General features: G+C 40.5%; 1 protein-coding gene across 1 annotated transcript in view; it reads right to left on the bottom strand.

Moving 5' to 3' along the window:
* LOC123517768 (thimet oligopeptidase-like) overlaps positions 1-26,275 on the bottom strand; it is a 37,184-nt gene extending 10,909 nt beyond the window's left edge. Inside the window, exons 1-10 of the mRNA XM_045278201.1 lie at positions 26,118-26,275; positions 23,763-23,936; positions 21,966-22,105; positions 20,388-20,506; positions 19,497-19,666; positions 9,782-9,894; positions 9,049-9,268; positions 7,503-7,607; positions 7,019-7,141; positions 1,323-1,460 (exon numbers count right to left, since the gene is read on the bottom strand). Coding sequence (XP_045134136.1) covers positions 1,323-1,460; positions 7,019-7,141; positions 7,503-7,607; positions 9,049-9,268; positions 9,782-9,894; positions 19,497-19,666; positions 20,388-20,506; positions 21,966-22,105; positions 23,763-23,936; positions 26,118-26,237 — 1,422 coding nt within the window. The 5' untranslated portion in view covers positions 26,238-26,275. The remainder of the gene's footprint in view (positions 1-1,322; positions 1,461-7,018; positions 7,142-7,502; positions 7,608-9,048; positions 9,269-9,781; positions 9,895-19,496; positions 19,667-20,387; positions 20,507-21,965; positions 22,106-23,762; positions 23,937-26,117) is intronic.
* Positions 26,276-26,734: the final 459 nt, after the last annotated feature.

The following is a 26,734-nucleotide window of genomic DNA, read 5'->3' as shown; positions in this document are numbered from 1 at the left end:
CAGGTTTGTGTGTGTGTGTGTGTGTGTGTGTGTGTGTGTGTGTGTGTGTGTGTGTGTGTGTGTGTGTGTGTGTGTGTGTGTGTGCTGACATATTGAAGCTCTCTCTCTCTCTCTCTCTCTCTCTCTCGCAATTTATTTCGCGTTTGAAATAATGTATATTTTGCATGACAGGCGTATGTTGCCATTTGCTACACATACTGGCATGCAAATGCTAGATATATTAGGGGACTCTTTTCAACAATAAATAACAGTGTTTACCGCAAATGAGATGCCTCACTCTGATATAAGACGCTTTAGGCTATCTGTACAGACAGAAATACTATATATGGCAATTCATGATTGACATATATTGCGCAAATTTTTATAAGCTATATGGTCCATTTATCTTTCGTCATGGAGGGCAAGAGGGTGAAGGTGCCCTTATACCAGGTGTCAGAGCTGGAGTACTTCATTTTAGTAAGTATATAATTCATTATATGAAAACAAATTATATATTGTACTGTATATATTATGGAGGCTTTATTTTATTGAATGAAATCTAAAATTTATCTTTCTCTTTCCACAAGTCTGAGGATCCTGGTGGTGATGAAGTAGGGGTGGTGAGGGTCCGCCACCACCCTCTATGCCTGGAGCCACCACTCCCCACCACCCAATGCAAGACACCTCCTCTACCCACCTTCACCACCACCAGGCCACAGCCCTCCACCTCCGACTTCACAGCACTCCCTCCACCTCCGCCTTTCCTCACAGCCTCCACCTCCGGCTTCACCGCACTCCCTCCACCACCGCCTTTCCTCACAGCCTCCACCTCCGCCTTTCCTCACAGCCTCCACCTCCGGCTTCACCGCACTCCCTCCACCTCCGCCTTTCCTCACAGCCTCCACCTCCGGCTTCACCGCACTCCCCTCCACCTCCGCCTTTCCCTCACAGCCCTCCACCTCCGCCATCACAGCACCACCACCCAAGAGATTCAGGGAGAAATCTCCCGAACTGTAATAAAAAAAAAAAAAAAATAATAATAAAATATAAAAAGTAAAATTTTGTATTGTTTTGCTTTTTAGCATAGCAATGGGAAGTGTATTGTAACATACAAATATTTTTACACATCCTGATATATAGTATGTGATGAATATATTGAGTTTATGGCTAAAACATTGATTATTCAATACTAAAGCTTCAAATCTTGGCATGGAGCGCGGTGCGTGTTTTCTAACTTCCGGGGCGAATGGGTTAAGAACAACTAATTCTTAACTCAACAAATTAACCACCCTCTTGTGGCCTCAGTGTTACAGATTGGCTTAGGCTTTAGGTTGCACAATTACCTGTCGACTCCCATCTGCATTAACACACGAGGGCTGCAGAGGGAAAATGGCAGCATGTCCAAATTTGCCATCACGGGGGTAGAGATCCAGGAAGAAGTAGCCTAAATTCTCTCCACTTTGACGATCAGTCACCCGATACTGCAAAAAAGACATACAAAAGACAATCATTGAATGAATTGTCATTCTTCAATATCAAGAGAAAGAGAGAGAGTTACATAGAGTTACATAGAAGCACAGGCCACAACAGACCTTGCGGTCCTTATGAAGGCGGCCTGACTAACTACAACTACGATGATAAAAGAAGAAAAGGACAGCAAAGCAAAAGACTCTCTCTCCACCCTCCACTCCCTCCGGCATAAGCCGTACAGGAAAAACAGGTTGGAAATAAATACCTTACGGGGTTAGAGAAGGAAGTACCCGAAGGAAATTTTATAGGAAAGACTGAAAGTAGATGAAATGTGCCCCCATCTCCTAGGGCAAGGATTGGAGACAAGAAACTTATCAATATGACGTTTAAAGGTCTTGACAGTGTTGCAGTCTATCACTTCTCAAGGGAGCCCATTCCATAGATTAATCACTCGGTGAAAAACTTTTTTTTGATTCGTGAGATTTGAAGGGTTTGCCAACAATTTTACAGCCGTTTCCTCTCGTGTAGTTTGAATGGTCAATCTTGAAATATTTACTGCAGTCCATGTTATCAATGCCTTTGATGATTTTAACCCCTTCGTGCAGGATGTTAAAAAAGCCCGCCTGTATGATATACGGGTGGTAGTGCCGTCTTGCCGCGGAAACTCGTGCAAGCTTGTCAACTTGTCGTCTTTGTGTATTATGCTGCTATTTTTTAGTCACTATATCGCCTTCGAAGAGGAAAGTGGACGCTTCTCTCTTCGAGAGAGAGAGAGAGAGAGAGAGAGAGAGAGAGAGAGAGAGAGAGAGAGAGAGAGAGAGAGAGAGAGAGAGAGAGAGAGAGAGAGAGAGAGAGAGAGAGAGAGTGACATTTGCTAATATTTTAGACACAAGCGGGATGCATGTAGCTTATCTTTCGAGAGGAAGAGGGGAGGAGGGAAGGAGAGGGAAACGAAGGAGGAAGGAAGGAGAGAGAGAGAGAGAGAGAGAGAGAGAGAGAGAGAGAGAGAGAGAGAGAGAGAGAGAGAGAGAGAGAGAGAGAGAGAGAGAGAGAGAGAAAATTTGTTGTTTTATATTTGTGTGTGTGTGTGTGTGTGTGTGTGTGTGTGTGTGTGTGTGTGTGTGTGTGTGTGTGTGTGTGTGTGTGTGTGTGTGTGTGTTTCACAGATGTTACAAGGCGAGACGCATGTAACTTATCTTTCGAGAGGAGAGGGGATGGAGGGAGGGAGAGGGAGAGAGAGAGAGAGAGAGAGAGAGAGAGAGAGAGAGAGAGAGAGAGAGAGAGAGAGAGAGAGAGAGAGAGAGAGAGAGAGAGAGAGAGAGAGAGAGAGAGAGATGGGAACAGTCTATGCCATTGGGTAATTTTAGACACAAGGTGGGATGCATGTAGCTTATCTTTAGTGATTGGTGGAGACAAGGATGGTGGGAGGAGCACTAGGATTTCAAAGACAGCATACGGCGTGTGTAGTTGGTATCCAACACACTATACGTGACAACTGAACTGAAGAAAGCTCAGAAAAGAAATATGACGCCTACGTAGGCATTACCGTATTTGCTACTGGGGCTTCATGATGCCTACATAGGCGTCACCGTATTGAAGGGTTAAACACTTGTATTAAGTCACCTCTTAGTCTTCTTTGAGTTAGTGTGAATAGATAAATAGATTGTGGCTTTGCGGGGAAATGCCTCCTGTCCACGATCATGGTCCCATATTTGACGAGTCACAGAATTAAACCAAGCGCCTCCTGGCTGCTGCTAGTTGCCAGATGACATTCTCCCAGCCTCCCTCGACTCATGGGATGTGCCATCAGTTGCGTGGTAAGAAAAATATAGTCACAATGGCATCCACACAATAACAGTGGCGCCACCAGGGGGTGGCCTGGGGTGGCTGTGGCCACCCCTTCAAATCTGCTGACCACCCCACTGGCAAGTCACAAATATCGATTGCCAGTTTTATTTTTAAACAGTGTTGGCAGCACTTGAAAAAATTTTCAAGATCTTGAAAAATTAACCCTAACCTTTGAAAGCTTGAAAGAAAAAGTCTAAATCCCCAAAATCTTGAAAAATCTACACTGACTGTATAAAAGCCGTATAAAATGTTAGAGAGAGAGAGAGGTGGCGCTGGCTCAGCTGACAGCCTGATGCGTACAAATACACGTGGCAATGTAACATCACATCAGTTAAGCAAACACCGTCTGTGCGTCGCCTTCAATACGTTCTTCTGCTTTGTTTTGCTGGTAAGTGTATCCTACTAAAATGAAACTTAAGCGTTAAATTAATCGTATTATTCTTTACTGATATATTTTCACCCCCCAGCATATAGTGTATTATTCACTTAAAGACACTCCTTATTTATGTCCCACGAGAAAATAGTAAAGCTGAGTGTGCCATTCAAGGTGTGGTGTTGAGTAAATTGAGTAATCTAGCTGATGAGAGGGTAAAAAAATGCCATAGTAGGTGGGGTCACTGGGGTGTACTTGTAAGTATAATGATTCTTATGGAGCTCTGCAACAGGAGAATAAAGTTGTAATAATAGTACTAGTAAAATAAAATTCCTGAAATTATGACTTTAATTCTGGTGTGTCTCCCCAAGATTTTAAGTGGCTCCCCCATGGCCACCCCTATGAAATTTTTCTGCAGGCACCACTGCACAGTAGAGTATCAGATGCCCCCCTTTTCACAAATATTAATATTTTACGACGTCGCTAGTGGCTATTTGTGCATTTATTTACAGAAATAACATGAGTAATGATCAAATCTCTTTGTTAGGGAGCAGATATACCAGATATTCATTTACTGGTAATATACAGGCTACCCCCGTTTAATGAAGGGGTTACGTTCCTAAAAAACACTTCGTTAAGCGAAATTTTGTTAAGCGAACTGATTATAACAAGTTTAACCCCTGACTTGAACTTACACTAAGAGTAAGCAAAGTGAGAGTGCATCATAGTATGGTGAAAGGTTTAATGAAAGTAAAAATTATGAAGTTTAACATTTAGGCAGTTAAATTTAATTTAAGTCATTATAATGTACACTAATGTATGTATGTACGTAGCTTTATAATGTTGATGATCTTAAATTTATGAAGGGAGGGAGAGTGAAACGGGAAAGACACTAACCGGCAACCTGTGGAATGTAAACAAAGGGCGCATCATTGTACCGCATACAAAACATATGTACCACATTTCCACAACGCTTTCCATTTTATCCATTGTAGAGTCACGAGTTCAGGTGGTTCTTTTAGCTTGCAAGGAAGATACAGTCTCACCAGCCTTCTTAATAGTCTGCTGACTTGAAAATAGTAGAGACAGTAGATGGAGTCAAGATGGTGGCCAGCAATGCTATAGTTTTCTCGCCTCTCTCGTGTCTGTGAATAATATCCAGCTTCACTTTGAGAGTAAGAGACTTCCTGGTCTTCTTAGGAATGCTAGGCCACATTGCAAAGAGTTTTAGTGGGAAGTTGAGCGAGTGAAGACGAAGTGCTGCTGACGCTGTTGTGGGAGTGAGTGGTGCGTGTTGTCCATGAGAGGCTTGATCTTGATCTTGATCTTGATTCTACAGGTGTCCTAGGATTTCTCTTGAGGCAGGCCTTAGTATTTGCGGCTCCTGGTGTATTCAAAAGCTTGTTGGCCTGGATAAAACTTCGTTAAAGCGAGTTTGGTATTCGTTTAATGAGCAGATGGTAGTAAAATGAAACCTTCGTTGTAGCGAAATTTCGTTGTGTGAACCTTCGTTAAACGGGGGTTGCCTGTATTGCGTATTTAGTATGTTACCATATATGGACATGCGTATCCTTGCTCATGACCTCCTCTTCCTATTGTTTACATAACCTTATATATGATAAGCATCCTGAAACAAAGGAGGAGGATTGTAGGGGACCCTCAGTCTATGTTTGTCAGGAGTGATGGATAGTTCTCGACCCCTCTACCTCTCGTGGCCCCCCCACCTCGTCAGCCCCCTGCTACACCCGCGGTGCGGTGCGGCGTAGAAGGCCCGCAGTTGTTACCACACCGTATGCTATTGCCATGATTACAGCATCTGGAGATGAATATTCTGATGAGGAGGAAAACATTGATGAGGTAGCACTTGATGTGTCTAGTACTGAAAGTGAAGACTCATATTCTGAGCCAGACATGGAGTCATCTGATGCTTCTTCTTAGCCCCCAGCTCACCACCACTGCGTCCTCCTCCTCCTCCTCCTCCTCCCACGCGTGATGCCCAGTGTGCTAGACGACGCCTCTTACCTGCCCTCTGCCGCACGCGACCACAACGGCTTGCATTCACGTGGACAGATGGTGATGATTTTATTCCAAATGTGTATGATTTTGATAATGCATCGAGTGGAATTTCTGATGCTAGTGGCATCACAGATGACTCCACTATCCCAGGTTTTTTCAAGCTATTTGTGGACGATGCTGTCATAGATCTGATTGTTCGTGAAACTGATAAGTATTTTGCATGTTGGTTTTGGTGCATTTAGTGAAAACCGCAGTCATTTTATTTCTTGTTCTCCCCCCATCAAAAAAAAAAAAAAAAAAAAAAAACTCGTTTTGTTGTGTTCTATTGGTAAGAAAGCCAGTATTTTATGTTGAATTTCATAATAATAGTATGTACATAAAAAAAATACTCTGAAAACATATTTTATATTATTTATGTGGGCATAATGTATACACAGGTGTGAAAAATCATTACCCTAGCACATTCTGGAGCAGTTCTGAGCAACTTCAGTTCAAATCAGGCGGAAAATTCTGTGTAATTTAGTGAGAACACCTGCACAAGTTGCGGCGGAAAATAACCACCCGCTATGATGACAATACTCAACAGCGCATAACGTACCACCAGAAAGCCAACTTCCCATCATTATTGCACCACTTTCCAGTGTGGGTAGAGACCTAAATTTTTTACAGTAGATGCATAACACTCTATTATGCATGAAAATATTATTTTTTTTTTTCATTTTTGCAAACCTTGAATTTTTGGCCATATTTGCGGCTCACAGACATGACCCAAAAACCTATTTGCGCCCTGAAAGGGTTAATACAAGTGTTTAAAATCATCAAACGCATTGATAACATGGACTGCAGTAAATATTTCAAGATTGACCGTTCAAAAAAAATTGTTGGCAAACCCTTCAAATCTCACGAATCAAAAAAATTTTTTTCACCGAGAGAGAGAGAGAGAGAGAGAGAGAGAGATTCTTGTAGATAGTAGAGAGTCAGGGGAAAACGTGTGACTATCTAACAAGTGAAGAGGTCATCGGAGAAGCACTGTCTGCATACAGTGATGTACAGACTCTTCTGCCATGACCATTCCTTAAGGGGATATCTCCAGAGGGGATGTGATATCACACACAGATTGCAATAATCACAACATAAGAACTATCACTTCAGTTTTGCAAATCTTCAGCCTTTACTCAGTATTGAAAATGGTATATTTAACTCCTCTGTGAGCAAACTTCATCTATATATTTTCTCTTAAGAACATTATTTCTAGTTTACCTATTTTGGTTTCCATTTCCTAAAACACATAAAAATAGCATTATACAAGATTCCCTCAGCTCCTGAACTCACCAGTTTCACATCATCATGCCAAGTGTCAGCATCAGTTACGTGGGTGAACTGCAATCCCAACAAGGTCTGGTAGATGTTAAAGAGTCCTGAAGTCACCTTCTCCAGAGGAAAATACTGCCTCACCTGTTAGGTACAACAAGGATTACACCATTTATTCTGTATTAGAGAATGAAGTTTACATGGCTAAACATTGGAAATTCAGCACAGAGAGAGAGAGAGAGAGAGAGAGAGAGAGAGAGAGAGAGAGAGAGAGAGAGAGAGAGAGAGAGAGAGAGAGAGAGAGAGAGAGAGAGAGAGAGAGAGAGAGAGAAACCCAGAATATTCAATTGATAAAAGAATATGACAATTTAATGAAAGGCTTATTTTTGCTGTGTCCTGCAGATGGTCAATTGTACTTAAGATGTGGTAGAGACCAACCTTTATTTCTGAGACTAGTCACCACCAAAACACCTCATCCTAATCTTAATTCTTAACATTGACTTGCCTCATTTTGATCCACAGCATACATCTTCTCCTCCACTTGGTTCATGTAGTAACGCAAGTCCCAGAAGTCCAGCTGCCCATTGAACTCATAATTGTACTTTTCACACTGAAGAAAAATTATACTGCTTGTAAAATGTGAAGTGTTGATTGCATAACAAGAGGGAAGTTCTCAATAATAAATGTAAAAATATATACATAAAAGGTTAAAGGTTGAAACTAATAGCATTCATATAAAAAGAAATATTTATATCATAGATGTTTAAGATTATAAACATCATTTAAACAGCCTACAAAAAGCAACAAGTGTCTCCCCAGAGCCAATCCTCTGTGTGCCACTGCACCAGATAATTGCCACGGTAGGAAGTGAGCAAAGAAACCATCTATCAAGTCCTGCATACAGATGAACTGAGCCTGCTAATCAATATACTGCAACAATGACTGAATGTAATGCTTACAAACACATATGCAAGGCTGAGACAGATTAACCCCTTCTTCACCACAACCATCCATCGATGTAAACAAAGCATTCCCCCTTGTACTGCAACGCCCTTGCCTGTGCATCTGCGCACCTCATGCCCGTTGTTTTACCTAAAGTTTATTTCTAACTCAATGATGTTCACTTAATTTGAAATATATTTTTATAACAAGAGAGAAAAGCACAAAACAGTTACTTTACTGATGGAAGAAAATGTAATAATCATCATAGTGTGTGCTTTGCATAGATATACTGAAATATCTAAAACTACTGAACGGTAATTAGTAAATTCTTGTTTCAAGGATGGAAGCATATCAGATCACTTATCAGCAAATGGGTCATATAAGAGAGTGAAACACGATGCACTGGGATCGGGTGGGCTTGAGGCAGAATCATCACCAGACTGCTGTCCCTCACTTGCTGAAAGTGTTTCTGCACTAGTAATACTGTCAGTTTCACTGTCTTCTATCTATTTTCCAGGATCATACTCCAAATCACTCATATGGAGAGTCTTCCAATATATCATCACTATCTATCTCATAGTTATGATAATCATCACTGTTAGACAAGGAAGCAGACGCCATGATCTATAGCTAAAAGCGAGAAATCTCTCCAAGGCAGAAAATAGAAAACTTATGTTCTCGGGTGGACTATGGGAATAATATTTGTACTTTCAAACAAAATAATAATCATTGGTTTCAGTTCCTGCATGAAATACGAACCCCTATATTGATTGGCTATTGGGGGGGGTAAGGCTTGTGACTCAGGGATGGCTAAAAATAAAGCCTCAAGCATTTTGTTTTTGTTTGGGTAGGAAGCTGACACTATGTGGGGACTGAAAAAGGAAAATTCACACTCAGGGTTTAGTAATACACATTAATGTATTAGTGTGGTATGCATGTATCACGGCCATAATGCGCGATACCACAAGGTCGCTTCTGCATGTGGTACGCACATACAACAAAACAGTCTTGCAGTAAGGAAGGGGTTAACTACAATCATTGAACTATGAAAAGATATCTTTGATAGATCTTTTTTACAAGTAAAACTTAACAGTAACCAACTTTAATACCTCTTCCTTCTTGAATTTCAGCATAAGAACTTTCTCCTCTTCCCACAAAGGCTGGAGCTTCTCAGAGAGGTTGGCGAGAAAGTGTGCAACATTTTCAGGGTTTTTGGCCATACGCTCCTCCAGGACATAATGAGCGTGATTCTTGTAGCCCAACAACTCAGCTTGCTTCTGCCGTAAACTTATCAGTTCCTCCAAGATGGGTGTGTTTTCTTCCATACATCTGCAAAATAGTTGTCCATCACCACAACAATCACCATAAGCACCATTACCACACCACCACTAATTTCACCACCATAACCACCATATCACATTTAAGCTATGGATTTTCAATCTCATCCCACTCAATAAAGTACCAAAGTTGAAAAAAAGAAAAGGAAAACAATCTGATATGATAAAAAGCATCATGATAATTATTTTGATTTTTTCTACATCAATGCTACCACACATCATTTCATAGACATCTAATGCAGGCAAAGCTTTCCATTTGTAAACACAGACACACAAATCACATAATCTCCAAACCTATTCTTCCTTTGTGTTTCCACAATATTTTGATCACCACATTTCTACATTTCCATTATTTTTACTTATTTTCTAAGGGTTAATGTTGCGTATCATGGTTGACTTGCGCTACACCTAGGAAGGAAGGTTTTAATAGCCAGTCAGTGTGAGGGGAATGCATTGGCAAGGCTCCTTTGGCTATCCAATCTTTATGTCAAGACCTCACACTAACTTGGACTGACTGGCGGTGACCATGAGACGACGGGTGTTTGGAACGTGGCACTTCTTCGTTATGGGGAACAAATGAGGATACTTCATGGTCACTTCAAGCTTGTTTTCGTCTCCCTGTGCAAAATAAATTTGTCACTACATCACATTATATGATGCAAAGTTCACAACACTATTACTCAAGAACAAGAAAATAAAGGAAGCTGCAAGAAGCCATCAAGCCTACAAGTGGCAGTCCCCAAATATACTTCCACCCATCAGTCCCATGCTAAGTCTCTCAGAACTGCAAGAGGACAGAAAACTAAATGGGCTTTTTTTTTTTTTTTTTTTATCTTATGTTGCCCTTGGCCAACTTTCCTTTTACACACACACACACACAAAAAAAAAAAAAAAAAAAAAAAAAAAAAAAAATCCATACATGTTTAACCTTTATTTAAAGTTCCCTAACGACTTACACTAACAACCTAATTACTGAGTTCATTCCATTCATCTACTACTCTATTGGAGGACAAATTTCTTCCTTTCTCATTCTTAAACTCAAATTTATCATGCGTGAACCTGTTATTTCCTGTTCTATCCTGGTTTCTGACCTTAAGAATTGTTCATGACCCCCATGTTATAACCATTACACCACTTACAGACTTCTATCACACCCCCTTTTCACCTACACCTCTCTTAGTGTAAATTTAACAGGCTCAATCTCATTTCATCAGGAATATCACTTGTTCCCTGTATCATTTTAGTTGTTCTCCTTTACACAGATTCTGATAGAGCGACAGTGTGTGTGGAAAGGCCTACCAGACCTGGAAAGGCGGGTGCAGTAGTTTGACCAGTGTCCTTGAAGCGCTGCACTGACAACAATGTTGTCCTCAGCCTAACTCCTGTTTGAGTGGAAATAAGTGGGAGATCATGGCCAAACTTGTGTATGTAACCATCTCCTAAGGTTTCTATTTGTTTGTAGTCATTTCAGACATTTTGAGAGGGTGGGAGAAAGCAAAATACTAGCACAGTTAGCCTTTGTCTGGCACACCAGACAACAGATCATGCTCTCTCTATACCAGCTATAACTGAGGTGACTTGCACACTGGTGCCCATTCCTGGACAGTAAAAGTTGATAGTTAGTATTCCAGAAGCATCACAACATTTTGCCTTCCCAGGAGGCAGTTGTCACTTGTCAGCCTCTACCACTTACTGCCAAAGTAAATCATGTCACACCCATCACATCAATATTGTCTACACACTATATTATAAATGTGTTTGATCTGCTGCAGTCTCTGACGAGACAGCCAGACGTTACCCTAAGGAACGAGCTCAGAGCTCATTGTTTCCGATCTTCGGATAGGCCTGAGATCAGGCACACACCACACACCGGGACAACAAGGTCACAACTCCTTGATTTACATCCCGTACCTACTCACTGCTAGGTGAACAGGGGCTACAAATGTGTGTGTGTGTGTGTGTGTGTGTGTGTGTGTGTGTGTGTGTGTGTGTGTGTGTGTGTATATATATATATATATATATATATATATATATATATATATATATATATATATATATATATATATATATATATATATATATATATATATATGAATATAAATATATATACAGTAAGTCCTCATTATATGGCACATATGCGTTCCTGAAAACTTTACCGCATGTTGAATTTACCGTATACCGAACCCATTATAACATGTAATAATAGGGAATGCATTCCAGCACGTCAAAAGTCACCCCTACAGAAATGAAAATACATGAAAATAATCATTAAAAAAAAAAAAAAAAAAAAAAAAAAAAGTAAAGTACAGGCAACCCCTGTTTAACGAAGGTTCACACAACGAAATTTCACTACAACGAAGGTTTCATTTTACTACCATCTGCTCGTTAAACGAACACCAAACTCGCTTTAACGAAGTTTTATCCAGGTATTTTTTTCCAAATTTGAAAGCCCCACCGTATCATGCAAGCTGACAGGCTTTTGAATACACCAGGAGCTGCTGGTACTAAGGCCTGCCTCAGGAGAAGTCCTGAGACACCTGTAGAATAAAGATCAAGATCAAGCCTCTTGTGGACAACACAGGCACTGCCGATCCAAAGGCCTGACTCAGAAGAAATTCTGCGTCATCTCTAGCATCAAGATCAAGATCACGCGCACCACTCACTCCCCAGTCAAAATATAACAGCGTCACCAGTGCATCATAGTCACCAAGGCGTCTTGCATTGGGTGGTGGGGAGTGGTGGCTCCAGGCATAGAGGGTGGTGGCAGCCCCTCACCACCCCTACTTCATCCCCACCGGGATCCTCAGACTTGTGGAAAGAGAAAGATAAAATTTCGATTTCATTCAATAAAATAAAGCCTCCATAATATATACAGTACAATATATAATTTGTTTTCATATAATGAATTATATACTTACTAAAATGAAGTACTCCAGCTCCGACACCTGGTATAAGGGCACCTTCACCCTCTTGCCCTCCATGACGAAAGATGAATGGACCATATAGCTTATAAAAATTTGTGCAATATATGGCAATCATGAATTGCCATATTTGTCTGTACAGATAGCCTAAAGTGTCTTATATCAGAGTGAAGCATCTCATTTGCAGTAAACACTGTTATTTATTGTTGAAAAGAGTCCCCTAATATATCTAGCATTTGCATGCCAGTATGTGTAGCAAATGGCAACATATACCTGTCATGCAAAATATACATTATTTCAAACACGAAATAAATTGCGCGCGAACAGAGAAGAAGAAGAAGAGAGAGAGAGAGAGAGAGAGAGAGAGAGAGAGAGAGAGAGAGAGAGAGAGAGAGATAGGATTATCACTTGACATGTGAGACTGATAAGTTTTCTCTCTCTCTCTCTCTCTCTCTCTCTCTCTCTCTCTCTGTAAGCTGGTGGCTGTGGCTGCTAAAGCTGATGAAACAGAAAAAATAAACCTTCATGCGAAAACTTATTCTTGTCTGATATAATAGTTACATATATTCATTTTCCTAGATAATATACATATCTAAGAAAACTAATGGCTGCTGGTTTTCTTGGGTATACTCATCTAAAACGCTTATGGCCCGCAAGATGTAATAATACGTCCCTGGACTGGAGGTAAGGCTTTTGGACGTATATATACGTCACCGGACTGGCGCGTAGCCACCATGACGTATATATACGTCCCCGGACTGAAGGGGTTAAGAAGGCTGGTGAGACCGTATCTTCCTTGAAAGCTAAAAGAACCACCTGAACTCGTGACTCTACAATGGATAAAATGGAAAGCCTTGTGTCTTTCCCGTTTTATTCTCCCTCCCTTCATAAAGTTAAAATCATCTACATTACTAAGTTACGTACATACATACATTAGTGTACATTATAATGACTTAAATTAAACTATCTAAATGTTTAACTTCATAATTTTTACTTTCATTAAACCTTTTACTGTACTATGATGCACTCTCGCTTTGCTTACTCTTAATGGAAGTTCAAATCAGGGGTTAAACTTGTTATAATCGGTTCGCTTAACGAAGTGTTTTTTAGGAACATAACCCCTTCGTTAAGCAGGGGTTGCCTGTACTGCGCAAAAGAAATAAACAGAAAATGTTTTTATTTACATTTCAATCGCCATGTATTATATCAGATGATGTCCTTCCCGAGGCCAAGAGACAGTAGGGATTTCAGCCCTTACTCATCTTCTGCTGAGTGGGCAGACAAGGATAAGACATCGTCGTCTGGACTGTCGAAAGCAGATGTAGTAGGGCCAGCTGTAGCAGAGTCGGCACATTTCAATGGTTTGAAGAAAGAGGGTATAGAGGAAGGGCCAGCTGTAGCAGGGTCGGCACATTTCAATGATCTGAAGAAAGAGGATATTGAGGAAGGGCCGGCTGTAGCGGGGTCGGCAGGTGTGATAGGGACTGGCTTGAAGAACAAGTAGATGGAGGACTGTTTAGTTTTTCTTTAGTTTTTTCATCATAGATTTCTTGATAAACCTTGACACTTTTCTCTACGTCATGAGCCACTTTGCTACTCCTGGCAGGATTTGGGTCACGTTCCTTCAGGGTTTTCAGAGCTTTTTTCGACACCACCGAGACATTTTCTAAGAGTTTTGATGTCCAGGCCATGCACAGGTTCTTCTTCCTCATTTCCCTTTATTTCTGCCTCCTGTGATACCTTGTCTAGCTCTATAAGTTCATCATTTGAGAGAGCTTCAGCATGGCTTTCCAAAAGATCTTGAACATCATCATCATCAACTTCATCGAAGCCATCCCTATGGCACAGATTTACTATGTCATTTCTGATCGCACCGATGTCGTCTTCAGCGAAGCCTGGGAGGTCATGCCTGCATTCTGGCCATGCTTTATTCCACGTCAAATTCATGGTAGACGTCTTCACTTTGTCTCAAGATGACGATGTTATCTAAGGCGTGCTTGATGTTATATGACTTCCACCATTCATTGATAGTGGGCCTGCCAGGCCCATCTGTGTCCTTTATCAGTTGCTACATGGTTTGCTGCTGGTAGTAGGCTTTTAGTGTTTGCCATGATTATTATGAATATATTTGTGCTTACAATAGACCCTTCAATGTTCCATTTATTCATCTAATTAGTAATGCATGTAAGTAATATGTAATGTAATTAAAATAAAGGGGGGGAGGGAAAAGATAATAGGTTCCAAGGGTGGTCAAGTTAAAGTCAGGACTGTAAGTGACAGGGTGGTGTGGCGTGGATGAAGTCGTCACCTCTGCTCTCCTGCGCAGGGCACTCTCAGATGAAATGAGCGGATACCGTATCTGTGAATTTTTATTACCGTATAACAAATTAAGGGTACTACAGTAGTACTCCGCTTAACGAACGTTCGTCTAATGAATTTCTGGTTTAACTTACTATATAAAGTTAGACCAAAAAGTTCACATAATGTACAACCACATCCGTTTTACCGAATTTTCTGAGTTTAAATTTGCCGGGTGAAGGACCGAACGCGGCATATATATATATATATATATATATATATATATATATATATATATATATATATATATATATATATATACAGTAAGTCCTCGTTATAAGGTAGTTCTTTATCCGGTAAATTCACGGTTACGGTATTTGGAAATTACTACCCTCGATTCGATATACGGTAAAAGAAATTCACAGGTACGGAATCTGCTCATGTCATACGAGAGGGCCCAGTGCGGGGAAGCAGGAATGATGACGTCATCCATGCCACACCTCACCACCACTCACAGTACTGACTTACTTGACCACCCTTGTAGCCTCTTATCTCTTCCCCTACCCCCCTTTTTTTAACTGCATTACATATTACTTACATGCATTACTTATTAGATGAATAAATGGAAAATTAAAGGATCTATTGTAAGCACAAATATATTCATAATGATTATAGCAAACATTTAAAGCCTACTACCAGTGGCGAACCATGCAGCAATTGATAAAGGGCAGATGGGCCTGGCAAGCCCACTATCAGTGAATGGTGGAAGTCGTATAACATCAAGCACATCTTAGATAACATCAAGTCATCTTGGAACGAAGTGAAGACGTCTACCATGAACTTGGCATGGAATAAAGTATGGCCAGAATGCGCGCATGACTTCCCAGGCTTCGCTGAAGACAACATCAGTGCGATAAAAAATGACTTAGTAAATCTGTGCCATAGGGGTGGTTTCAAAGATGATGATGATGATGATGTTCAAGATCTTATGGAAAACCATGCTGAATCTCTCTCAAATGATGAACTTATAGAGCTAGACAAGGCATCACAGGAGGCAGAAAAAGGAGACAAGGAAGAACCTGTGTGTGGCCTGGACAACAAAACTCATAGAGAGTGTCTCGGTGGTATCGAAAAAGCTCTGGAAACCCTGAAGGAACGTGACCTAAATTCTGCCGGGAGTAGCAAAGTGGCTCATGACGTAGAGAAAAGTGTCAAGATTTATCAAGAAATCTATGATGAATAATCAAAAGTAAACAGTCCTCCATTTGCTCGTTCTTCAACCCAATAAGACATGCCGTCCCTATCACACCTGCCGACCCTGCTACAGCCGGCCCTTCCTCTATATCCTCTTTCTTCAAACCATTGAAATGTGCCGACCCTGCTACAGCTGGCCCTTCCTCTATATCCTCTTTCTTCAAACCATTGAAATGTGCCAACCCTGCTACAGCTGGCCCTACTACATCTGCTTTCGACAGTCCAGACGACGTCGTCTTATCCTTGTCTGCCCACTCAGCAGAAGATGAGTAAGGGCTGAAATCCCTACTGTCCCTTGGCCTCGGGAAGGACATCATCTGATAGAATACATGGCGATTGAAATGTAAATAAAAACATTTTCTGTTTGTTTCTTTTGTGCAGTACTTTACTTTTTTACTTTTTTTTTTTATGATTATTTTCATGTATTTTCATTTCTGTAGGGGTGACTTTTGACGTCCTGGAATGCATTCCCTATTATTACATGTTATAATGGGTTCGGTATACGGTAAATTTGATATGTGGTAAGGTTTTCAGGGACGCATATGTACCGTATAATGAGGACTTAATGTGTATATATATATATATATATATATATATATATATATATATATATATATATATATATATATATAGTCAACCCTCGGCTATCGCGACTTCGGCTATCGCGTTTTATTGCTATCGCGCACCCATGAAAAGCTGCTAAAATTTCATTATCGCGACCTCAGATGCCTCCTATCGCGTGCCCCGCCATGACGTCATGGAATATTTGAGCGCTCATTTGCCAAAACCGTCTTCCCGCCAAGATCAATTCGGCTATCGCGTTTTCGGCTATGGCGTGGCTATTTCGGCTCCAATTGGGAGCGATAGCTGAGGGTTAAGTGTACCAGATTTCCACAAAGCTTTCCATTTTATCCATTGTAGAGTCACGAGTACAGGTGATTCTCTTAGCTTGCAAGGAAGACACGGTCTCACCAGCCTTCTTAATAGAGTCTGCTGACTTGAAAATAGTAGAGACAGTAGATGGAGTCAATCTCTCATGTCTGTGAATAATATCCAGCTTCACTTCAAGAGCAAGAGACTTCCTGGTCTTCTTAGCAATGCTAGGCGACATTGCAGGGCGTTTTGGTGGTAAGTTGAGCGAGGGAAGATGAGCTGCTGCTGATGCTGTTAATGTTTTGAACAGGGGGAGTGAGTGGTGCGCGTGTTGTCCACGAGAGGCGCTGGTGTATTCAAAAGCCTGTCGGCTTGTGTGATACGGTGGTGCTTTCAATCTTGGGAAAAAATTACCAGGATAAAACTTTGTTAAAGCGAGTTTGGTGTTCGTTAAACGAGCAGATGGTAGTAAAATAAAACCTTCATTGTAGCGAAATTTCGTTGTGTGAACCTTCATTAAGCAGGAGTTGCCTATATATATATATATATATATATATATATATATATATATATATATATATATATATATATATATATATATATATATATATATATATATATATATATATATATATATACAGGCAACCCCCGTTTAACGAAGGGGTTACGTTCCTAAAAAAACACTTCGTTAAGCGAACCGATTATAACAAGTTTAACCCCTGATTTGAACTTCCATTGAGAGTAAGCAAAGCGAGAGTGCATCATAGTACAGTAAAAGGTCTCTCATGTCTGTGAATAATATCTAGCTTCATTTGGAGAGTAAGAGACTTCCTGGTCTTCTTACGAACACTAGGCCAATTGCAGGGCATTTTGGTGGTAAGTTGAGCTAGGGAAGACAAGCTGCTGCTGAGGCTGTTATGTTTTGACTGGGGAGTGAGTGTTGCACGTGTTGTCCACAAGAGGCTTGATCTTGATCTTGATCTTTATTCTATAAATGTCCCAGGATTTTTCCTGAGGCAGGCCTTAGTACCAGCAGCTCCTGGTGTATTCAAAAGCCTGTCAGCTTGCGTGATATGGTGGGGCTTTCAAATTTGTAAAAAAATTACCTGGATAAAACTTCGTTAAAGCAAGTTTGGTGTTCGTTAAACGAACAGATGGTAGTAAAATGAAACCTTTGTTGTAGCGAAATTTCGTTGTGTGAACCTTCGTTAAACGGGGGTTGCCTGTATATATAAAACTGCCTGCTTCCCATAGATACTCTTTAAGTAAACTTATAGGCACCATAGGCCACAATACATACATATATATATATATATATATATATATATATATATATATATATATATATATATATATATATTTGTATTGCCAGGCAAGATATTCTCTTGTAGGCATACGAGGCTGAAAGCTATAGCAATTTCTCCTTTATTGTTTTCTTATGTACGGTTTCTATTTGCCGTACTGTTTTCCGGTGTTCATCCAGTTGCTGGAGCAAAAGCTCAGTGAAGGGAGGCGACATTTTGAAACTACTTTGTTCCATTTTCAGGCTGAGTATATATATATATATATATATATATATATATATATATATATATATATATATATATATATATATATATATATATATATACAGGCAACCCGTTTAACAAAGGGGTTACGTTCCTAAAAACACTTAAGTTAAACGAACCGATTATAACAAGTATAACCCCTGATTTGAACTTCCATTGAGAGTAAGCAAAGTGAGAGTGCATCATAGTACAGTAAAAGGTTTAATGAAAGTAAAAATTATGAAGTTAAACATTTAGGTAGTTTAATTTAAGTCATTATAATGTACACTAATGTATGTATGTACGTAACTTTATAATGTTGATGATCTTAACTTTATGAAGGGAGGGAGAGTGAAACGGAAATACACTAACCGGCAACCTGTGGAATGTAAACAAAGTGCGCATCATGGTACTGCATACAAAACTTATGTACCACATTTCCACAAGGCTTTCCATTTTATCCATTGTAGAGTCATGAGTTCTGGTGGTTCTTTTAGCTTGCAAGGAAGATGAGGTCTCACTAGCCTTCTTAATAGAGTATCTTGACTTGAAAATAGTAGACAGTAGATGGAGTCAAGCCATGGTGGGAAGCAATGTTATTAGTTTTCTGGCCTCTCTCGTCTGTGAATAATACCCAGCTTCACTTCGAGAGTAAGACACTTCCTGGTCTTCTTAGGAACGTTAGGCCACATTGCAGGGTGTTTTGGTGGTAAGTTGAACTAAGGAAGATGAGCTGCTGGTGACGCTGTTATGTTTTGACTGGGCAGTGAGTGGTGTGTGTGATCTTGATCTTGATCTTGATGCTACAGGTGACACAGAATTTCTTCTGAGTCAGGCCTTTGTATCGGCAGAGCCTGTGTTGTCCACGAGAGGCTTGATCTTGATCTTTATTCTATAGGTGTCTCAGGATTCCTCCTGAGGCAGGCCTTAGTACCAGCAGCTCCTGATGTATTCAAAAGCCTGTCAGCTTGCATGATACAGTGGGGCTTTCAAATTTGGAAAAAAATTACTTGGATAAAACTTCATTAAAGCGAGTTTGGTGTTCGTTAAACGAGCAGATGGTAGTAAAATGAAACCTTCGTTAAAGCGAAATTTCGTTGTGTGAACCTTCGTTAAACGGGAGTTGCCTGTATATATATATAGTGTTCAAGCTATACACTAAATAAAGCATTAGAACCAACATTCACTGAAATAGAAAACAAAGCCAATCCATGGACAGACTGTTTTGCTGAACTTTTTCTGCTCTTTATGTCAGCACACTTCCAATTATCACCACTACCATTTATTCTCATGTACAGTAATTAGGAATACAAGAAAGAAACACTACCTGAGTGAGTTCATCAATGAAGTCCTCCGGCATGCCAGCTAATTCTTCACGAGTGAAAAACAATTTTGTGTTGTCTTCGTTTAGATTTCTTTGGAACTTTATGCTCAACTCAGACATACGTTTCTTTATCTTCTTCACTTCCTGCTGGATTTCCTCAGACAAATGCAAGCCTGAAAAGAATAATGTTATTTCATTTGCATGACAATAACAGCACTATATAGTATATATATGGCTGAAAAAGCACCTGCTAGACAAATTGTAACTTGTGATTCTGTGTGGTGAGGCAAAGAGTCCATAACAAAAATGACAAAGAGAATTATTTATTTTTCTATAGTAAGAGAGACATTGGCTTAGGGCAACCAGAGAGAGAGAGAGAGAGAGAGAGAGAGAGAGAGAGAGAGAGAGAGAGAGAGAGAGAGAGAGAGAGAGAGAGAGAGAGAGAGAGAGAGAGAGAGAGAGAGAGAGAGACCCACTGAGATACCAGTCCCTGAAGCATTGTTTCTGAAGCAGTGGTGGCCGCTTCCTGATGGGTACAAGGATGCCAATGAATAATTAGAGCAAAATGTATTGTTATAAATTAATGTGTACTCTTTAAGGAGGGAAAAGAAATGGAAGATTTAAAAATAAAAATGAAATAAAAGAAAGTATTTTATTTTTTGTATTTCAGCAACGAGGGGATGTAAGAACTGACTACTGATTTGAAAAGGATGCATATAATGAATAAGGTTAAAAGCCACTGCCCTAAAGGGAAGTCATAAGGATTGTCTAAAATAAAAGCACAAGTGTCTTAAACCCTTGCTGTTGAAAAGAGCTCATCATAGGAAGGAGGAAATAAATAGTAGGCAGGCAAGTCCAGTTCCAGACTTTGACACATTTTATTCCTGTACTCACCATTACGTTTGCCATGAAGAATGAGTTTCTCCACCAGCCTCTTCTGCTCTGCAGTGAGACCATCTGTGCTGACACTCTCCTTGAATTCCACAACTCGGTCAAAGATGTCCTTCCTCATGCTGGAAAATTAGGAAGTCATTCATTATCTTTAAAATTGTGTCAAGTTTACTACAAAACTAATGCTATAACATGATGTTTGATAAACTATTTAATTTACACACACAAACACACACACACACACACACACACACACACAATGTCACATGATGGAACTAGGAAAGAGTAAGAGAAGACCAGTATGGAACTATTTGATGGGAGAGGAGCAAATAACAAAGACTAAAGAGGAAAAAGATCTTGGAGTGATCATACAAGAAAATCTGAGCCTTGATAAACACATGACTAAGATATTTGGACAATCATATAGGATGTTGACTAATATAAGAGTGGCATTTCATTACATGGATAAAGATATGCTGAAAAAAATCATCACAAGCATGATATGCCCAAGGCTGGAATATGCAGCAGTGGTATGGTCTCCGAGTTCTAAAAAAAAAGATATAAGAAAACTGGAAAGGATACAGAAGATTGCTACAAAGATGTTGCCGGAATTAAAGGACCTCACATATGAAGAACGACTGAAGGAAATGGGATTGCCAACCTTACAAGATAGAACAATGTATAAAATAGTAAATGATATTGAAAAGATAGACAAAGAAGACCTGGTGATGTTGGCGGAAGAGGATGGAAGGACAAGAGGACATGAAAAGAAGATCAGGATGAGGTAGTGTGTGAAGGATGTTGGAAAATAGTTTTCCACACAGAACGGTGGAAAAATGGAATACATTGGACAATGGAATTGTCGCAGCACATAGTGTGCATAACTTCAAAGAAAAAACAGATAAATGGAGACATGGAGACAGGACACTATGAGCCCCGCTCGAACCCTGTACAATACAACTAAGTAAATACAACTAGGTAAATACACACACACACTATTGGTTAGCACGCTCGACTCACAATCGAGAGGGCCGGGTTCGAGTCCCGGTAAGCAGCGAGGCAAATTGGCAAGCCTCTTAATGTGTAACCCCTGTTCACCTAGCAGTAAATAGGAACAGGATGTAACTCAAGGGGTTGTGGCCTCGCTTTCCCGGTTTGTGTTGTGTGTTGATGTGGTCTCAGTCCTACCGGAAGATCGGTCTATGAGCTCTGAGCTCGCTCCGTAATGGGGAAGACTGGCTGGGTGACCAGCAGGCGACCGAGGTGAATTACACACACACACACACACACACACACACACACACACACACACACACACACACACACACATGCATAAACATCATTACATCTCCAGAAAACATTATAGTAATAGGACTTTGCTTTAGTATTAGAGAAAATTTATACATCAAATAAGCATACTCATCCCTATTAGTTACTGTTAAGATCCATGAAAATTTTACCACAGAATGGAAGACACTGAATGATTCTTTGTCTGTAATTAACCTCAAAGGCTCAAACTTAACATCTTAATTTTCTGGCACATGAAAGGAAACGGTCTGGTAACAATCACTTGCAACACACCTCATTTCCACATCAAATTCCTCCAGCTTCTGTTCCGCCTTGCTGGAAGCTTCTCGTACTGCCTTGTCCACTGCAGCATGCTGAGGAAAGTCCACTGGCGACCCTTGAGTGGATCGCTCCGTCATCAAGTCTGCAAGTTGCTGCATAAAACAGAAGTGTAAATTATATGAAAAAAGACTTTTAAAATAATCTTCTAAAAAGCATCACCATACTTGTGTTTCCCAAGTAAATGAAAAGATAATAAAACAAAAACCTTCTAATTTCACTTACATTACAACCAAAAGGATACAGAATGGTAGTAATGTGAAGTATCTGAATCCTAAAAGGTCAGTAAATGAGACAATGTTTGGTTCCCAGCAGCAGCAGGGCAGTGAGTGAAGGTAGGAGGGAGAGAGAAATAGTGGTGGTGAGTGCATCCTGTCTGCATGCACATATGCATGTGCTTGTGTGCACATGCACATGCACACACAGGGTTCCTCTGTGGCAGACCAAACTGTCCAACTTCCTTAAAATGACTGTGTACAATTTTTCAGTGTCATCTATCTCCTCTGGAGTTGCAAGTCTTTGCTTTGTTCATCCAGCTGGCTGATGTCCCCCATATGTGTTGGAGGGAATATAAGGTCTGAGGAAGGTACAATCATCTGCTGGTTATCCAGCCATCCATTACTTTACAGAGAGAGATCAGACCTCATAGCTAGTGACAGGTAAGCCTGAGACCACTCACACGCTACACACTAGGACAACAAGGGCAAAACCACTCCAATTATATCTGTACCAAATTAGTGCTTGGAGAACAAGAGCTAAACATTGAGAAGCTCACCCATTTGTCTCACTGCACCTAAGCCATGAAACTTAACCTTTTCTGTTGTGAATTAAAGTGTACTGACCATACACTACATAGTGTGTGTTTGTGTATGTTAGTGTTAGTGTATTAAGTGTGTATTTACCTAGTTGTATTGTACAGGGTTCAAGCGGGGCTCATAGTGTCCTGTCTCCATATCTCTATTTATCAAATTTTTCTTTAAAGTTATGCACACTGTGTGTGTGTGTGTGTGTGTGTGTGTGTGTGTGTGTTTCACTGCTTGATCTGCTGCAGTCTCTGACGAGACAGCCAGACGTTACCCTACGGAACGAGCTAAGAGTTCATTATTTCCGATCTTCGGATAGGCCTGAGACCAGGTACACACCACACACCGGGACAACAAGGTCACAACTCCTCGATTTACATCCCGTACCTACTCACTGTTAGGTGAACAGGGGCTACACGTGAAAGGAGACACACCCAAATATCTCCACCCGGCCGGGGAATCGAACCCCAGTTCTCTGGCTTGTGAAGCCAGCGCTCTATCCACTGTGTGTGTGTGTGTGTGTGTAATTCACCACAGTTATCCAGGTGATCACCAAGCTAGTTGTTCCCCTATGGAAAGTCAATTGGTATACACAAGAATAGACCCACACTGCCGATGGCCTCCACATATTCCAGACAATATTACCATATATCTTGTATACATTCATATACAGCTCTTTGTAATTACAAGGAACAAATGACACCTTAGCACAAAAACACGCATTTATATGAGACTTATCAATGCTGGTAGCACCTTATGAAATGACATGATTAGAAAAGGATAAGAAAGCCTGAAATAACTTGCAATATGAACTACACCATTGTAAAGTTAGAGCCTCCGGAAATACATGCATCGATACCATTAGGATAATGTCAAAGAAACATACTGAGACTCTTAGAAAAAACTGAAGGAGTTTAAGGTATTGTTTCAATCACAATTTTCCTCTTACCTTGATCACATTCTCATAGGTAACTTGAGTCAGGGATAGAGATCCTACACTGTTATAGGCTGAGCGCTGCTTTGCAATGAGAGCATCTGTTTGCTTCTCTATGTCTTCAGGGGTTATCTTTCTGAAGTCAAACACTCCATTAATTCCCTGAGGTGCTGGCATGGTGCTGGTGGCCTGAAAATTATTCACAATACATTTGAGGATGCTGAAATGTGAGCATTTCATAAATATTTCACAGTTCCAGTGTTAATATGTTCAACATTAAGATTGTCCCTTGGAAAAAGACTTTTGATTTTCCCTTGAAACTGCAGGAAAAACCTTGTATAATAAGTGAAACATATTCTCTAGACTATTCTAACAGGTCCTTATTCTGACTCCTAGCTAGTGAGATTCTTCTGATTTTTCTTAAGCTTTGCCAACACTATAATGATTTACAGGTCCCCCCATCTGTCCTCGTTTCCTGGCACCCTTTCACAGCTCTTTCACATAGCTGATTTGACGTTACATATATGAAACCAAGCTATTGGTCAACAACACACACGCAGGCATGTGCACACACACACATGCTCACACCATGTTGGGCTGTGACCTTTGACTTCTTCCACTACCTGAGTGGGCACTGATTAATTAAATGGTCTTACAATCTGACTCCACTAGTTACCCGTTTATTTCTTTTTCTTATTCTTCTTCCATGGCCAGGCAAATATAATTTCCTCCATTTATTATGTCTTTCCTCCCTCTTTCCTTTGCTGACCAATAGTGAGGCTTCATGTATGTGACATCAAATCAGCTGTGCAAAAGAGCTGTGAAGGAGGACCCAGGAAACAAGGAGAGCTGATGGGACTTGTATATTACGACAGTGTCGTTTTGCCCATCTTAGTCAATGAAGAGAGCAAATAAATGCATGAGCTTCAGCAAGTCTCTTAATCTCTTCCCCCAGTCCCTGGGTGGCCCTGAATGAACCTTTATCATCTGCAACATCACTAGCCTCTGTGCCTTGCCACTGCCACCATGTAGTGTACTTTTCATAATCTGATCTTTCAAACAGACAGCTCAAGTGAGTCCTGACACAAATCACTCATGACCTTCCATACCATTATCAGATCACCATCGTGGTACAGTGGATCCGTGCGTGCTTTGGGATCCGAGGGGTCTCCAAGCGGACGGGTTCGAATCCTGTCTATGGTCTGAGTGTAGGTTGGGCTTCCTCACTCGGGGCAACGGTTTCCTAGCGGGTGGGCTTTGAAATAGGAGGTACCCTTAATAAGTATCCCCTTTAGCCCATAAATTCCCGTGAAAAGCCCACATGGTATAAAAAAAAAAAAAAAAAAAAAGCTGACCCTAAATAGAAAATAAGTTAAGCCTGGCCAGTTGCTCAGCATAAGATAAATCAGCAAAACCATAAATGTTCTTAGTCTACTGTCTCTGATTCGATTCAATTTAAAATTTAAATCACCAATATAAACTGTGCTCCACAACACATTAACAGAAAAAAAAAAAAAAAATTAAGACAAATATGAGTGATAAATATATGTGACATAAAGACTGAAGTTCTAGCAGTGTCTTGCTAGAACTGGAGTGTATCTTTAAGCGCCCTCAATAGTGTGTGGATGACACTCAGGGAGATGTCAGTCAGGCCGGTGCTGTTCATGTGCCAGACAAGCTGTCTGAGGGTGTGTGTGGCCCTAACCACAAAATACAGCTCTGCACTACCATAGTAAAGACATCCTGTCACCTACCTCTCAGCTGGCGTGGTTGGGGGTTGCCAGCGGTCACCAGATCTCCGCCAGAAATACACCGTTACAATATAGCAAAAGAACTCTCACCCTAACCTTCCCCTTTAAATTGTAAAGAAAATATTAAGATTGTTTCATTGACAATATTTGAATTGTAAAGAAAATATTAAGAAGAGAGAGAGAGAGAGAGAGAGAGAGAGAGAGAGAGAGAGAGAGAGAGAGAGAGAGAGAGAGAGAGAGAGAGAGATTCTATCATATACACACACCACACGCCCTAATAGTGTAACAGAGAGAGTTCTTTGGCTTTATTGGTAACAGTGTACATCTGGCTGAGATCTGGCGGCGGCTTACAACCCTAATCCCACACAGCTGAGAGGTAGGTGACGGGATGTCTATTCTATGGTAGTGCCCAGAGCTCATCTAATCAAGCTTACACCCATTACTTCTAGTTATTTCTAAACCAACTCTTACTAACTCAAAAGAATGTTACCTTGACAACTCATCAGGAAACCTCACAATAAGCACACTGGACAGCTAAACATCAGCTGGCCTTCTAGTACCACTACTATGGCCACTACCACTACCAGTACTACCGTTTTGCCGCTATACGCCTACTCACCAAAAGTTTCCTTGACGGTGGACACACTGGGAGCCTGAATAAAAGTGACCTGAAGGAGTGAGGCAAAACAGCAGTAGAGAAGCGACACAGCGTGGCACTGACCATCAGTCCGAGTTTCATGGTACGACGCGGCTCGGCAAGGGAAAACAAGAACTGCAAATATTTCTCCTCTCCTACTTTCCCGCTTTATTTCTCAAACCTATTAATTTGTGAATATTTTATTATTCTGTATACAAAGACTTCTGGAATAGTGTTACTGGTCTATGGTAGTTGGGTTTTAAAGAGGAAGGCGAAGTTCAATCCAAAGTAGGCGATTCGAACGCAATGTTGTTATAAAGTCGAGAGAAAATGTTAAATCAAACCATGCAATTGTCACCATTCTGAAATTCAACGATGAATATCTTTTTATTATCTGCTGCTTGTTGAGTAAATATAGAAAAAGATAACAATGCAGAGAGAGAGAGAGAGAGAGAGAGAGAGAGAGAGAGAGAGAGAGAGAGAGAGAGTTATGGAATAGAGGAAAAATGCTAAAATATATATTACGTCATGTAAAAAAAGAAAAGTGCAAGCAGCATTTCATCAAGTATCATAAACATTGCCTTTCATTTACTTCTGGG

Source organism: Portunus trituberculatus, chromosome 42 (genome assembly GCF_017591435.1).
Source record: "Portunus trituberculatus isolate SZX2019 chromosome 42, ASM1759143v1, whole genome shotgun sequence".
NCBI classification, from domain to species: domain Eukaryota; kingdom Metazoa; phylum Arthropoda; class Malacostraca; order Decapoda; family Portunidae; genus Portunus; species Portunus trituberculatus.
The sequence above is the reverse complement of the archived record's forward strand: the minus strand, read 5'-3'. Positions and strand labels throughout refer to the sequence as shown.